Raw genomic sequence first — 16,026 nt, 5'->3', positions numbered from 1 at the left:
GCCCCACTCTGGCGCTCCAGCCGGGGTGCAGGGTCAGGGGCTGCTCCACGTGGCTCCTGGAAGCTGCAGCATGGCCTCGCTCCGGCTCCTACGCGCTCCAATGGCCCCCTCTGGCACTCCAATGGGAGCTACAGGGGTGGTGCCTGGGGATGGGGCAACGTGCAGAGATACCTGGCCATGCCTCCATGTAGGAGGTGCAGAAGGGAGCCGCTTGAGGTAAGTGCCGTTCGGAGCCTGCACCCCTGAGCCTCTCCCCATGCCCCAGCCCCCTGCCCCAGCCCTGATCTCCCTCCAAACCCCTCGGTCCCAGCCCAGAGCACCCTCCTGCACCCCAAACCTCTCATCCCCAGCCCCATCCCAGAGCCCGCACCCCTACCCCAGTCCTGAGCCCCCTCCCGCATGCTGAACTCCTCATTTCTGGCCCCAGCCCAGAGCCTGCACCTCCAACCAGAGCCCTCACCCCCTCCCATACCCCAACCCCAATTTTGTGAGCAAAAGTTTGCCCACCCTACTCTAGCTTGTAAAGCAGTGGAAATGCAGCTGCTCAAGTTACAACTCATCAGCTGCTAATGCAATCATTCTACTAATCAAATCACTATGTAGCTCAAATGTTATTTTGTTGCGTGATCACCTTCACTTGAGCTAGGGTAGCTTGCGTGAAGTAACTTGAGTATACTAACTCAAGCTGACTGTTGCAATGAAGAGAAGTCCTACATTGCTATGGTTAATTGAGGGTATATCTATACTACAAATGCTACAGCAGCACAGCTGCCGTGCTCCAGCTACACCACTGTAGTATATATAGACACTACTGCAATGTCACTGTAGTAAATCTACCCTATTGAGAGGTGATATTAGGTTGACAGAAGATTTCTTCCACCGATTTAGCTTAGTCTACGGTGGGGGATAGGGCAGCTTAACTACATCACATAGGGCGTGACATTTTTCAGAGCCCTGAGTGATGTAGCTGGGCCTAGCTAAGGTCTAAGTCTAAGGCTATTATGTCACTCTTTTTGATGCAGAGCGCTAAATTAATGGGTATATTGTTTTTTTTAAAAAAAAGTGTCTCAAACATTTATTTGTTGCAAAAATAACCCCACTTTATTTTCTATCTCTAGTGCAGTTGACTGGAATTAAAGATGTGCTGTGATTTTGTACAACTGAACTTTATAAATCAAACCTATCTCTCCAAATTAATAAATAAAGCATACCTGAATTAAAGCTCTGAGAGTTTTACACACTTTTGCTCTTGAACTGTACATGCAGCCCTGCATTTAACTTGGCAGGTCTCAACATTATTAATGAGGTTAGTTCAACTGTTTACCCTCACACCCACTCACCCACATAAATCCCAAAAGGTCAAACAACATACGTATATTTATCAATCTAGTATGATAAGACTTCGAGAGAAAGATGCAGCTTAAGGTCCTGATCCTGCAATGAACTCCATGCACATATAGGCATGGATCCTGGTCAATATGTGTAGTGTCGCTTTCTATGCTTGAGCTGCACAAAATGTGTGTCTGTTACAGCTCTCAGCTTGCAATCCTGGCTCTTTAGCTCTCAGGTCTGGAGGTAGGGTGGATACAAAAATTTTAATTTTTTTTATTTAATTTTCTTTTTAACAATAAACCTGTTTAAAATGAAATCTAAATTTAATACAAAATGTTAATGCCTATGCTATTTATAATCTTGTAAAACATTTCAAATAAAACATATATGCTGAATCCATAAGCCTCTATCAAAAACTTTGCATTAAAGGCTCAAGGTTAGACTGTTTTTCTAATAAAGAATGAATCGGGGGAAAATATTTAACTTTTGAAGTCAAGCTTTATGAATATGGCACAACAGGTCATGTGCTGCATTAGAGGCTTGTTTTGTTTAATAAAAATAAATTTTATGCTGTGTTGCGTGTTTAATTATATTCCACTTACCATCTTAATGCAGCTTGACACAAATCATGAGCAAAAAGTTATCTAGTAAATAAGTAATCTGTCATTTTCTATTTTCTAGCATACTAAAAATGTACAGTTTATAAGAATCTGAAAATACTAAGTTATGTCATTACTTCAGTAAATGTATATAGTTATTGTGTACCCTCCTAGGTACCAAAAAGATGTACCAAATCTAGTCTAAAAGGCTCTATTTACTTGTAAATCAACATGTTTAATGGTTAGATTAACCAATGAGAATGCATCTTTCTTTAAAAAATAACTGAAGTACAAATGGAAGAGTTGATTAAAATGGAGTATTTAAATTTAGGCTTTTGTCATGGTGATTTAAATTGGTCCACCCTGTCTGGAAGTCCCCTATTCAATGCCTGGTATATTGACTGAGATGGCAGTTGTCACACAGGCAGGCTTCTATGCCTGCACAGATCCCCACTAAAGTCAATGCAAAAATTGAATTCAGTGGAACTCCTCACTGCTGAACTCACTGTAGGGTCAGGCTTTGAGGGAATACAATTTAGTAGATTTGTGAAACCTGATTTTTATTTCTGGATGAGTTGAAGTCTCCATTTTAGTACTGTGCCCAATGAGTTAAAAGATCTTGACTTCAAATTTATTGGAAACTATACTGGATTAAGTATGTGTAGCCACACTGACATTTTTATTAAGCAAAATTATGCTGGTGTAAAATATGTGGTGTTGGACTATACAAGGAATCAAACTCAAATATGGTCTTAAATAGTCATAAAATAAAAGGTAAGAATGATTTTTTTTCTTTTTTTGGCAAAAATTCCATGTTTCTGGGTGTGTTGTGTATACTCCTCACAAAACCAGAGAGGAAAAAAGGAGCTTTAATCTCAGTCTGTCTACACTAGCACTTTTGTCAGTAAAAAAATTTGTCGGTCACGGGTGTGAAAAAATACCCCCCTGACTGACATAAATTTCACTGACAAAAGTGCTGGTGGGGACAGCGCTATGTCGGCGGGAGACACTCTTCTGCTGACATAGCCACCACCGCTCGTTGCGGGTAGTTTTTCCTCCTGGCATGGAGTGGCTACATGAAGTCTGTAGTGTAGACACAGTCTTTGTAAACAAGAAGTTACTTTGGCAACACCATAAGAAATATATACCTACACACAACAGCACAGGCTCATGGTTAGCCAGATGGGATACCCAAGACTTGTGTTGCGTAGAACATCTAGTTCCTGTGAAAAACTTTGGCCGTGCTACATAAAAATCACCTTCTTAGATGTAGGGATAATTACTAAGGAGAGATCAGTTGTTACAATGGAAATGTGTCAGATCCCATGCTACTCAGTGCAAATTCCAAGATACCCAAAATATGATGATTGAGAAATATAATTCAGCAACCCATATGGATAGATGTTTGGAGAAAGACTCCATTAGACCAAAATCCTACCTTCTACCCCACACAAGGATTGACTTTTTTCCCTGTTGCTAGGAACATAGTCGAAAATTCAGTCTAATCGCACAAATAGATAAGTGTCAGCAGACCATTCACCACTGTTCTGTGCTCTAGAATAACTTGTTCACGAGACTATGAAGAATGAGCACTATACTCATAGGTTCTTTTCTGAAAACATCAAATGACAAACCAGATAAAGGAATATATTGTATAAAATATAAGTGAGGGTGTTACAACTCTGGGGTGGAAAGCCTACAAAACAAATATAAAAAGTTTTATATGAAGACATAATAATCCTTCCACACACATTGAAAATTTGAAAGCACCCAAAAAAAAACCCCCTAAATTATACAAAACTGAAAAAGAATGCCAGAAAAAGATATTGGACCCATGGAAACATTACAACTAGACTTAGTGTTTCTAAAGACCATTATAGCTATATTTCCATTAAACATATCTTATGAACATACAAGTAAACTTAGAAGAGTATTAACCAATATAAATGGTCATGCAATCTCAAGGGTAATACAGGGATCTTACTTACAAAAGCAGCAGCCTTGCCCAAAGTATTTCAGAAATATTGAGCTACTAAATCAGGATAGCAGAGTTGGATATCCACTTTGTACTCACTTCCCTCAGGTGTAAATGTCTACAAAGGGTGCAAAACATTGGAGAATCAGGCCCCTAGATTTTAACCAAGGAGATTTTGTGATGAGCAGGAGACTATCAGGAACTTAAAGAAAGAGGTTATCTAATTTAATTAATTATAAAGCCTACGTATGGCTGCTAAGAGAGTATGAGCAAAAAAGATGGTCCCTGTCCCAGAGAGCTTTCCAGTCTGAGTATAATATCCAACAGATGATACAATACAAATGGAGGAGTACAAGAAAACAGTGAGATGGTATTGGTCAGTATAATAGGCAGTGGTCTCAGCACACCCGTTACCAAGTTTTTGTAGGCATCATGGAAAAGGAGAGTTTGAAGGAGGAATTTGAAGTAGGATAAGGAGGTAACTTTGCAGATGTTTACAGGGAGCTTCTTCCAAGCATGAGGGGCAGCAAGGGAGAAAACACTAAGGTGCTTGTTTGAAAATTTAACCAGGCGGCATTGGAGGTTGGCATCATTGCCCAATTGGAGGTAAGTATCTATCTAGAAAGTGAATTGAGAGATGACTGGTTGGTTGGGGCTAGACCAGTTGTGGGCAACCTGTGGCTCGCAGGCTGCATGTGGCCCATCAGGGTAATCCCCTGGCAGGCCGCAAGACAGTTGGCTTACATTGATCATTCACAGGCACGGCCGCCCGCAGCTCCCAGTGGCCACAATTTGCAATTCCCGGCCAATGGGAGCTGTGGGAAGTGGTGGCCAGCAGATTACCCTGACAGGCTGCAGGCTAGACCATGAAGGGCTTTGAAGGTGAAGATAAGTAGCTTATGTTTGATGCAATAATGTGATAGCTGTGTGTTTCTCAACTGTGTGGACTCACCCAGTGTATTAGGCTGGTACTGTGGCCACAAACAAAGTAGAGACAAGTTTAATTAGTGAATGAGTTCCATGGGAGCTGCAAAGTCACAGAACTCCATAGTATCTACCAGCTTAGATCCTAAATATTTCTGTTTTCAGTCTCTTATTTAATTTAATCACTTATTTGATATTGCGGGCCTTTTGTATCCACTCTTATTTGAGAGGAGTGATAGTCTTATTTAACTTACATTTTTTTAAAATGTATTTTTACATTAAGATTTCCTAGAACTTACTCTGGCCTTTTTAAAATATATTTTTCTTCCAACAAAGACATCTGTGTTTATTTTAAAAATTTCTCTTGCGTTCTGTCAGCTTCAGGGTCTGCATGGGGGAGGGCACGGGGGGAGTTGATATGAATCTGTATTTATATACATTTTCCTTTTTTACAGTAAAACCATTCCTAAATCAAGAAGAATATCAAAGAACTGAGGACATAGTTAAAAAGTTTGAACATGGGATTGGAAAACTGTTGCAGCATAAGTTACTGCAAAGGGCTAAAGAGAAGAAGAATTGGGTATGTTTTGAATTATGATTTTTTTAAGGTTGTAAAATATTTCCTATGAGTTTCTCATACATCTTGATACATCTAGTTTTGTGAATATAAGACATCAGTATTTTTGCAGAGAACAATCAGAAAGTGAGCTAGATAGGGCCTGATCTTGTGAAGTGCTGAGCTTTAGGCTCAACCCTTCCTTATTCTTGTTACATAACTTTATTATGTGACTAGGGTTATTTACAAGAATGTTTTCAGGGTCAGGCCCAACGTTTGCATATGAAACCCACAAGTACTAGTGTTTATTGACTGAGCAAAGCCTACATATTTTAATAGCTAAACAAATTGGAAAAGGAGGAGGAATCTATGAAAATAGTGTTTTGTTGAACATTTTTATATTTATGAATTGCTGGGACCAGTTTTATTACTCGTTTTGTTATGGCTGGCTCAGTAAACAATCACATAAATAAGATTACAGCAAATAAGAACTTAGATTTAACTCAGTTATCTTGAGGTATCATATTCTGCCGTATTGGACAGGCTGAAGATGACTTAGTATTTGTATTGTGATAGTGCTCAGAAGCCTAAATCTACTAGACGCTGAAGAACAAATCAGACAACACAAGAGTAAAATTTTCAAAAGCAGCCAGGTGACTGAGGCTCCTAAGTCCCACTGATGTGCAATGATTCTTAAGGGTTGTTTACACGGCCAGTTACTGCGTGGCAAGTCATAGTGTGACTGTACGATGCACCATCTTTCCACACAGAAATACCCTGTGTGGACACTTTCCAATGAAAGTCCTGGAGCGTGTGACAAGCAGGTGCACTGTAGATTCACACCCTGGCTAGCCACATAGTAACTTGCTGTGTAGATGAGCCCTTAGGCCCCTAATTGTCTAAGTCAGGTTTGAAAGAGGAATTTAGGCTCCTAAGTCATTTAGGAACTTTTGAAAATTTTACCCACGGTTTGTGCCCCAGAGAGCATACATTCTAGTCTCTTTCTTTTTCTGAAGAGCAATAATACAGGTGATGGCAATCTGACAGTCAGGTGGCCTTGCAAAAAAGAAAGAGAAAAAGGAACTACTAGTAAATTTCAAACACTCTTTGGAATTCATAAGACCATCATCAGTCCCAATATGTCTATAGTTACATTATCTCAGAGCAGGTATTCTGAAGAATTTTCATAGTGTTGAACACCTCTGAACAGAGAAATTATATTTTGGACTGTTTCCCCCATCACTAATAATCAGATAGACCACCTCTCCTCCCATTCATGATTCATAGATTAGAAAACCAGAAGGGACCTAATCTGACCTCCTGGGTAACACAGGCTATAGAACTTCCTTGAATTAATTCCTGTTTGAACTAGATCATATCTTTTAGAAAAATACCAAGTTTTGATTTAAAAATGCCAGTGATGAAGAATCCATCCATACTTCTGGTAAATTGTCCCAATTGTTAGTTACCCCCACTGTTAAAAATCTGTGTTGTATTTCCAGTCTGAATTGGTCTACCTCAGTGGTTTTCAAACTTATTTGATCACGCCCCCTTTCTGTGTGTCTGTAGGAATTTACAGCTCCCTCCCACCCCCGCCGCCAAACAAGTACATACAGTAGAACCTCAGAATTACGAGTGCCTCAGGAATGGAGGTTGTTTGTAACTCTAAATGTTCGTAACTGAACAAAACGTTATGGTTGTTCTTTCAAAAGTTTACAACTGAACTTGACTTAATACAGCTTTGAAACTTCACTATGCAGAAGAAAAATGCTGCCTTTAACCATTTTAATATAAATGAAACAAGCACAGAAACAGTTTCCTTACCTTGTCAAATTTTTTAAACTTCCTTTTTGTCTTAACATTTCACAAAGCACTGTACTGTACAGTTTTGGGGTTTTTTTGGTCTCTGCTGCCTGATTGCATACTTCCAGTTCCAAATGAGGTGCATGATTAACCGGTCAGTTTGTAACTCTGCTATTCGGAGCTCTGAAGTTCTACTGAATACCAATATATGTGGCTGCAGTGCTTCACTTGAATCAGTTTTAGCTTCTTTGTTTTTCACTTATTTTTTTTCTGTTGCACAAATGAGCCAACGATACATTGTAATAAAAGCAAAAGCAAAACTGCGATTGTGGTCCATGCGTACAATTAAACGTGCACACCGCTCCATAGCAAATGGATTAATGTGCAGATGGCAACGACTTTGTATAATGCTATGCAAGCTTAACAGAAATCTGTCGGAATGCACAACGCCATCTGAGGACCTCATAAGTCTGGAGGAATCGGCTTTGCTAGTTGTTCATTGCTGTGGGTAAAATGTGTGCAGTAAGTTAATTTCCCCCCCCCCCCCCAAAGCTTCTCACGCCCCAGCAGAATACATTCTGTGCCCCCCCGGGGGGCCCATCCCCCAGTTTGAGAACTTCTGGTCTAGCTTCATCTTTCAGCCACTCGATTTTATTATATCTTTCTCTGCTAGATTGAAGAGCCCATTATCAAGTTTTTGTTCCCTGTGTAGCTACTTACACATTGTTACCCTCTTAACCTTCTCTTTGTTGAGCTAAAGAGATTGCGCTCCTTGAATCTTTGACTATTGAGCATGCTTTCCAGTCCTTTAATCATTCTCGGGGCTCCTCTTCAATTAATCAGCATCCTTCTTGAAGTGTGATCTGTAGAACTGGACATGGTATTCCAGTAGCTGTCATACCTATGCCAAATACAGAAGTAATATATCCTCTCTACTCCTACTCAGTGTTCCCGTTTATTCATCCATTGCATTAGCCCTTTAGTATCACACTGGGAGCTCATGTTCAGCTGATTATCCACTGTGACCCACAAGTCTTTTGCAGAGTCACTGTTTCCCAGGATACATCCTGTAACTAAAGCTTATATTCTTTGTTCCTAGAGGTATAAATTTACATTTAGCCTTATTAAAATGCACATTGTTTACTCATGCCCAGCTTACCAGGCGATCCAGATTGCTCTGTATTAGTGACCTGCCCTCTGCATTATTTACCATACCCCTAATATTTGTGTCATCTGCAAACTGTTTTCTTCCTGGTCATTGATAAAAAAGTTAAATAGTGTAGAGCAGTGGTCCCCAAACTTTTTAAGTTGTGCCCCCCTTGCCGCTAATGTAATTTGCCCGTGCCTCCAGGAGCCGCAGTCAGGGACCGAAGCTGCGGTCGTGGGCCAGAGGCCCAGGCCATGGCGATGGATGGTGCTGCAGCTAGGAGTGGGGCCATGGGCCAAGGCCAGGGCTGAGGGCAGGGCTGGGGGTCGAGGCTATGCCCAGGCTGGGCCCAGGGCTGGGAGCAGAGCCGCGGTCGGGGCCAGGGCTGGAGCAGAGATGGGGACAGAGCAGGGCTGGGTGGCACTCTTTCCCCGCACCCTGTAGGGACTGGCCCAAGCCCCGCTGCGCCTCCGCTGAACATTCCTCCGTGCCCCCGTAGGGGGTGCACCCCACTGTTTGGGGACCACTGGTGTAGGGCCAAAAATGATCCCTGAGGAACCCCACTAGAAACACAGTTGCTCAATGATTATTGCCCATTTACAATTATATGTTGAGAGCCAGATAGAAAAGGTGGGTTAGATAATATGTCTTTTATTGGACCAATGTCTATTGGTGAGAGAGAGACAAGTTTACACAAAGTTCGTTTTCAGGTTTTCTTGAGACCTGTCAGTTAGCCAGGTTTTAATACATATAATTTGTGCCATGTTAATTTTGTATTGTTCTAGTTTTGTTAATCAAAATATTGTGCAGTACCAAATCAGGTATCTTACAGAAGTCTATTACATTAACACTTAGCTTTGTCAGCTAAATTTGTAATCTCATCAGAAAATAATCTCTGGCAACTGCAGCAGTCAACAGCTACAACAACTGGTGACAAGGAAAATTAATATTAAGAAAGTAATGTAACATAGCACCTGGAAATGTAACGTAGCTGTCTCAGTACTATCAGAAAGTGCTTTGTGGATCACTAGTCTGCCTTTCACAGTTCAGGAACTATTTCAGAGTATTAAAAAGTAACAAAAAATTAGATAGGTACAGTAGAACAATCAAGTGATTATTATAGAGGTATGCCTAAAATATATTATGATGCTAATCTCTATTCCTTTTCAGCTAGAAGAATGGTGGCTGAATGTGGCTTATCTTGATGCTCGCATACCAACACAAATATATTATAACTTTGGAGGCGCAGGCCCTTATCTTGAACACTATTGGTCACCAAAAGAAGGAACTCAAATAGAAAGAGGATGCATAACAATATGGCATACCTTGAAATACTGGGAACTAATAAGAACGTAAGACATTTAAAAAAAATATAATTGCTTCTAAATATCAGTGTACTGTGCATGCTTACAGTCATGAACAATATGGGACAAGTTCTTCCTTGATGTAACTCCACTGTACTCAGGGATGAATTTTGCCATATTTGATTTGTTGGTGTAATTTTTACCTCATGCTTAAAAGTTAATCAGAATCTATGCTTTTGTATATTCTGTTTACTGCAGGGAAAAATTGGTTGTGCATAGACATGGAAATAAGCCTCTGGACATGAACCAATTCCGAATGCTGTTCTGCACTTGCAAGATTCCAGGAATTACTAGAGATTCTTTAGGCAACTATTTTAGAACTGGTAAACATATACAACTTTCCTAGCGTAACAGACAACTGATTTTATGTTGCAGGACTAAAGTGTGGCCATGTTAATCATGAAACAAACACTATATTTTTGTCTGTTTTAAAAACCTGCCTGTAGCTGAAGAGCATTTTGATTAGCTATACATTGGTGTTATAGGGTTGCTAATCTATGCACTCTGTACATCCCACAGCTGAGGTGATGCCTTTGTGGCACCTTCTAAACTGGAATTGATCTTTATAATTGGGTTGGATACAGACAAAGATAAAAGAATCAGGTCAGATACAAATAAAGAGTTAGAGCATCAGGAATGGACTAACTTACTTTAGCCCTCATGCCCCTTTTGGTACAGTATTTAGTGCTTCCTTCTTGCTGTTGAATGAAAGGGGTTATTTCAAAATTATTTGTTTGTAGCTTAATCACACTTACATATGCCAATAGTAAATATGCGTGCCATGTATTGTAAAATTACAATATGGAGTTGTAAATCCCTCCCTATCCCTGTCCCCATTTTTCAGGGACATGCTCGCCATATGTTCTGATATGTTTCCCCCTCCCCCCCAATTCTCAGCTTCCCATCCAGCTCTCACTTCTTCTTGTCAGAAGTCCACCTGCCCCAGTGGCCCATGTAATCCATCCCGCTAAACTCCTACTGCTTTTGTGGAACTGACAAGCGTAAGAGCCATGGGGCTCCGCTTAATGCACCTTGTAAAGATTGGGGATTCCCTGAGAAATCTCATAAGGCTCAGAAAGATGTTGATGCACTTACCTCAGTACACTCCTATATATCTCCTAAGGTTCTCAGAGGTGGAGCCCCCCTCCTATAGACCTTAGGAGGTGTGGATTAGTGAGGTGCCTCTCCTCCAGAGCTCAGGAAGTCAAGAGGAAGTGGGAAGCCTTCCCTATTCTCCTTCCCTCCCCAAACCCTTGTTAGGACTGTAATAAACTTTTATGTATGGGAATTTCTTAAATTTTTTAAAGAAAAGTTAAGGTTGCAGGCACATAACAATGGTTTGAGGGTATATGACCTTTCAAGAACATTGGTTTAAAAATAAAACATAGAAGAAAATCCAAACAATAGAAACTCAGAGAATGCAGAGTTATGGTTGCATTTCTCAAAGCACTCGAAGAACCTCAGCTGTGTCCCTGTGAAGATGAAAACCTGTTATCTCCCTTTTTGGCGTGTAGTGTATTTCAGATGTTCACGACAGCACCTTGTTTTTGTAAGTTTTCATACATGTGATAATTTGTCACTCCACTAGTTTTTGCTCTTTTCATGTAAGTGCTGTAATTTCATGATCTCTGTAGATGACATTCTTAAGGGGGAATGATTTCCTTAATTTTGCTATTTATTTAAATCAGGAACTTATAAATTTTGTTGTGTATTTTACAATATGATCATGAAGAAAGACGTAACCCAACAAAATTACTATATGAATAAGATTAAGACATTTTTATAGGCATTTGTTAAATGGAGCTCTATGGATATAGTTTACATTTCTCATTTTTTTAAGGCAGAGCTATGGGGCAGAGTTAAGGTTGTGTAGAGGCCTAGTTTGAGAAGTGCAACGTTAGCTCTGTGTTCCTTGCAATTCTAACCTTTTTTTTGTCTTAACATTCTTGAACTTGGTCAAACCTTAACTTTATGTTAATAATTTTTGTGTGTGGCATAACTAATAAGATTGTATAGGCAATTATGGGCAGGACTTCCAGTGGTGTGTGCAACAACTACATCTCTCCATAATGTTAAACATCCATGTATCAGTGCTCAAATGCTCAGATTTGCATATGCAAATTGGGTACTAGCTGATCCATTTGTGCATTAACTCCTGATTTGCATAGACAAACATGTGTACAACGTGTTGTGAAGTGTTTTTGCTTATCTTTGGAGCCACTTGCTATGCCCACCCTCTAAAACTTCACCCAGTGTCATCTTTTCTTTCATCAGTATGCGGGTGATTTTCCATGTAGTATTTCTGCTCTCTGATGTAAGAATAGCCTCCCCACTTATAAATTTGTTAAAGTTATGAAGATGGCAGTAAACATTGATGAGGGTTAATAATAATCAAGGTTCATGCGTCTGTGGATTCTGTCAGATAATCTTGCAAATGCAGCCTTCAAGACTTATTTCCAAACTGCAGAAAAAACATAGAATTGCTCTCTGAAAGTAGATGACCAATTTGGTCTTGGTTGCTTTTTTTAAATGTACAAAGTCTTAAATGTTAAAGGCCAAAATAATGTGCTGTATTTGTACCTGGTCACTTAAGTGTGTCTCTGACTTGTCTCCCCTCTCTCTCTCTCACTCACATTATAACTTTTTCCAAAAAGTGTTGTGTTCTCATATTTGTTTTATCTTCCTTTCAGAGAGTGAAGGTGAATGCCCATCCCACTTAATAGTCCTGTGTCAAGGTCGAGTGTTTGCTTTTGATGCTGTACATGAAGGTCATATACTGAGCCCCCCAGAGATTTTCAGGTTTTTAAATTACTTCATATTAATTGAGCTGCACAATGAAATACAAAAGAACAGCACTCCATGAAAGTCCAGACTGTACAAAATTGGAATGCTTAATATGGCAGGATGCTCGTCTCCAATTGTGTTACTTGTAAACTGTAGTAGGTGCCTATTTTTCAGATAAAAATGCGATTTTTCAGGCTGAGCAAATCCCTTTAAACATTTTCTGTTGAAGTTTGGCGGGATTGGAATTTTCCCTCCATTATTGTATTTTGGTAGTCTGTGCAACTAAGTAACTTTAGCTGAACATCTTATACATTTAAAGTGTTTTGGAAGGTGAAGGAAAGCTTGTAATAGGCATGAAAAATGAACCTGCACTTGGCATTGCAAAATATGGTAAGGTGCCTGGAACAACAAGCAAATGTAGGATGCTAAAAGTATACCATGAAGGTGTTTGGGTAGCAAATATCAATTACATGTTGGGGTTCATTTCATGAAACTGTATCAGGATTATATGTGATATCTTTTTTTGAGAACCAATCCATGTAGCAATGAGATATTCATCATAATCATTAACAAAAAGCCAACCAAACAAAACCCACCACTACACTCCCTTTGTTCCCTCCTGACCACATTTTAAACATAATCGAAGCTGTGCATGTGAAGTCACGTTTTGGCAGTGATATATTGGCCATATTTCCTGCTGCTGAGCTCCACAGAGGCAGGATTGAGCCGTAACATGTGTTGTCTGGTAACATGTTTAAGGGCCTTTTTTGCCAGTTGGGGATTTCTGGAATACAGCGGCACTCCAGCCACATATCTCACCCCTACACCAAGGCCTGGAAAGTCTGACCTGCTTTTTGAACTTTTGTGCCACTAAGGGAATGCAAAGGAGCTGTATTAGTGGGAAGAGGGGTGGAGAGAGTGAGAGAGAATGTGGCCCTATATATTGTAGGCCTCGGTGTTAGAGCACACTGCTAGGTGTTTATTGTCAAAACAGATACTCTCTCTCTCCAAGGAGCTGCCATATGTATACTTCCTCTTAGCACATGAAATTTCTGAATTTCCTCAATAATTATTAATGATTACCACTAATATAATCATTACACATTTCTCAGAAGTGTTTTGAGGAATCCGAAAAATAGGTGAAGATGCTAACTTTACAGACTGGTAATATTACTAGACTGTGCACATGCTGGTTTACCCTATGGGCCAAATTCTGCTGGTGTAGATCTAGAGTAACTCCTCAAGTCAATCCAAGCCATTCCTGGTCCTTATCCAAGTCATTACTGGCCAAATTTAAAGTTGTATATCTAGGAACAAAGTATAGAGACCATATTTACAGGATGAGGGACTGTGTCCTGGTAAGCAGTGACTATGAAAAAACTTGGGGGTCACAGTGGATAATCAGTTGAATATGAGCTGCCAGTGTGCTGCTGTTTCCAAAAGGGTTAATATGATCCTTGGATGTACAAATGGAAATACCGAATAGGGAGGTTATATTATCTCTGTATTTGGCATTGGTGTGACTGCTGCTGGAATAGTGTGTCCAGTTCTAGAGTCCACAGTTCAAAAAGGATGTTGATGATAAATTTGGAGAGGGTTCAGTAAAGAGACACAAGAATGATTAAATGATTGGAAATCTTACATGGGTAGATTCCAAGAGCTCAGTCTATTTAGTTTAACAAAGACAGTTGAAGGGGGACTTGATCACAGACTATAAGCACCTACCTGTACAACAAAAATATTTATAATGGCTTCTTGTCTAGAGACAAATGGCTTCAAGCTAAAGCTAGACAAAAATCAGACTTGAAATAAGGCACAAGTTTTTAATAGTGAGGGTAATTAGCTATTGGAACAACTTACTGAGAGTTGTGGTGGATCAAGCAAACACTAAAGGAAGGAACAAATAGAAATCAAACAAGTTCCTAACAAGAAATGCCAAATAGGTTAATTCAATGATACACAAAAACCTGCTGCTACTTATGGGTATTACAGTTCTGGTTTACAGATAACCTGATATTGAGGGTGGTATATCTGGTTCACTTCACTTGCTATAGATGAATACATCTGTATAGATGTTGTTTAAATACTGATTGGTACTAGTGTTTAATAGGTGAAAGTGCCAAATAACTGCATATGAATTCTTAAAAATTCAGAGAGAGGTTTTTTAAAAGGGGTAACAAGTTAGATAGAGAACATGAAGTACAGTATGTGAAGAGTCACTTTTACAGGTAAAACTGTCAGAGTACAAAGCTTTGAATGAAGTTTTTTGAAGTGCTGGTGCAAGCAAAGATTAAGAAGAGAAACCTTGTTACATTGTTTAAGGTTTGGTGCATAATACAATCTCAGCTGGCTGGGGTGGAATATGATTCCCTCCTATGATTCTCAGGCCTTGTGTGGATTGGAGATTTGCCCTTATTCAGCCACTGGTAGCTAGTCACCAATATAACTGTACCCGTGCAAACCCCTAGTGTGGATATGGAAAGTGTGACATGCACCATTAGAGGTGTACCATGTTTGAAACGGAGTTAAGTGTCAGTGGTGCAAATTGTGTTTTTCTTTGTCTAAACTATGGGTTTGCATTGGTGCAGCAGTCCCCAGAGCTGAAATCAGGGCAAATCCCCAGTGCAGAAAAGGTATTAAAAAAGTCATGTGTCCTGAGCAGGGTTGATACACTTCTTGAAAGTTCACTTAATCTGATTATTAGATATGGAATAAGAAATATTAACCAGACTCCTGGCCTACTAAAGTGAACAACTTTTATCCAGTGTCTGTCTTCATTCTATTTTACTAATTTTAAAAATCTTCTTAAAGGCAACTTGCTTACATCCAAAAGAGGTGCCATAATGAACCTGATGGACCAGGGCTGGCGGCTTTAACAAGTGGGGAGAGAACCCAATGGGCAGAGGTTGGAAAATTTCAGTGGTCTTTCAGAAAAATGTTGATTGACTGGATTTGCAACATTTGAATTATTTAATCACTTTTTCATTGTCTTCTAGACACGTGAATATTTAATTAATCTCGATCCAAAGAACTTTTGTCTACTGGAAAAAATTCAGAGCAGTTTGTTTGTGATCTCCCTGGATGATTCCAGTCCCCATGGAACCCCTGAGGATTGTACTCCGGTAGTTACAGATTTCAGAATAATTTTACTTCTCCCTTTAACCAACTTTTGTCTCTCATTGTGTATGTGATTTGTTTTTATAAAATATTCTGGAAAGCCATCTTAACCATCTGCCTGAAGATTCCCTTAGCAATCTAAAAGGTCTTACGCCATTGTGTCCTGGCCCCTCTAGCATAGGAAAATGGGCATGGCCGTGATTCATTGCCTCCTGTTGATGGTCAGGACTGGACCAATGCCTGCCACATCTAGGATATTGGAGGTGTAAATGTGGTATAAATTTACCCTCAACCCCTCTGCACCCCCATGAATTTCACAGGGCACAGAAGCTCTGACCACCAGGATCTGGACTTTTATTTTTAAACACCTAACACCAGACTTGTACAGATGGTTTTTCTTCGGATGGCTATATATTTGTTCCATT

The 16,026-nt window shown here is 39.8% G+C and overlaps 2 protein-coding genes across 5 annotated transcripts in view; one reads left to right on the top strand and one right to left on the bottom strand.

The window, feature by feature from the left end:
• OLAH (oleoyl-ACP hydrolase) overlaps window positions 1-16,026 on the bottom strand; it is a 111,349-nt gene that overhangs the window by 61,625 nt on the left and 33,698 nt on the right. The window lies entirely within an intron of this gene.
• Window positions 1-16,026, top strand: part of CROT (carnitine O-octanoyltransferase) — a 35,510-nt gene that overhangs the window by 6,193 nt on the left and 13,291 nt on the right. For both annotated transcript variants that reach the window (XR_012157567.1, XM_073334087.1), the window contains exons 3-8: window positions 5,286-5,410; window positions 9,507-9,688; window positions 9,899-10,023; window positions 12,391-12,499; window positions 15,296-15,389; window positions 15,481-15,606. Coding sequence is in view for 1 of the 2 variants with exons in the window: in XM_073334087.1 (XP_073190188.1) it covers window positions 5,286-5,410; window positions 9,507-9,688; window positions 9,899-10,023; window positions 12,391-12,499; window positions 15,296-15,389; window positions 15,481-15,606 (761 nt within the window). In the remaining variant the exon portion in view is untranslated. The remainder of the gene's footprint in view (window positions 1-5,285; window positions 5,411-9,506; window positions 9,689-9,898; window positions 10,024-12,390; window positions 12,500-15,295; window positions 15,390-15,480; window positions 15,607-16,026) is intronic.

Source organism: Lepidochelys kempii, chromosome 2, assembly GCF_965140265.1.
Source record: "Lepidochelys kempii isolate rLepKem1 chromosome 2, rLepKem1.hap2, whole genome shotgun sequence".
Classification (NCBI taxonomy): domain Eukaryota; kingdom Metazoa; phylum Chordata; order Testudines; family Cheloniidae; genus Lepidochelys; species Lepidochelys kempii.
This window is presented reverse-complemented; position numbering and strand designations above follow the sequence as displayed.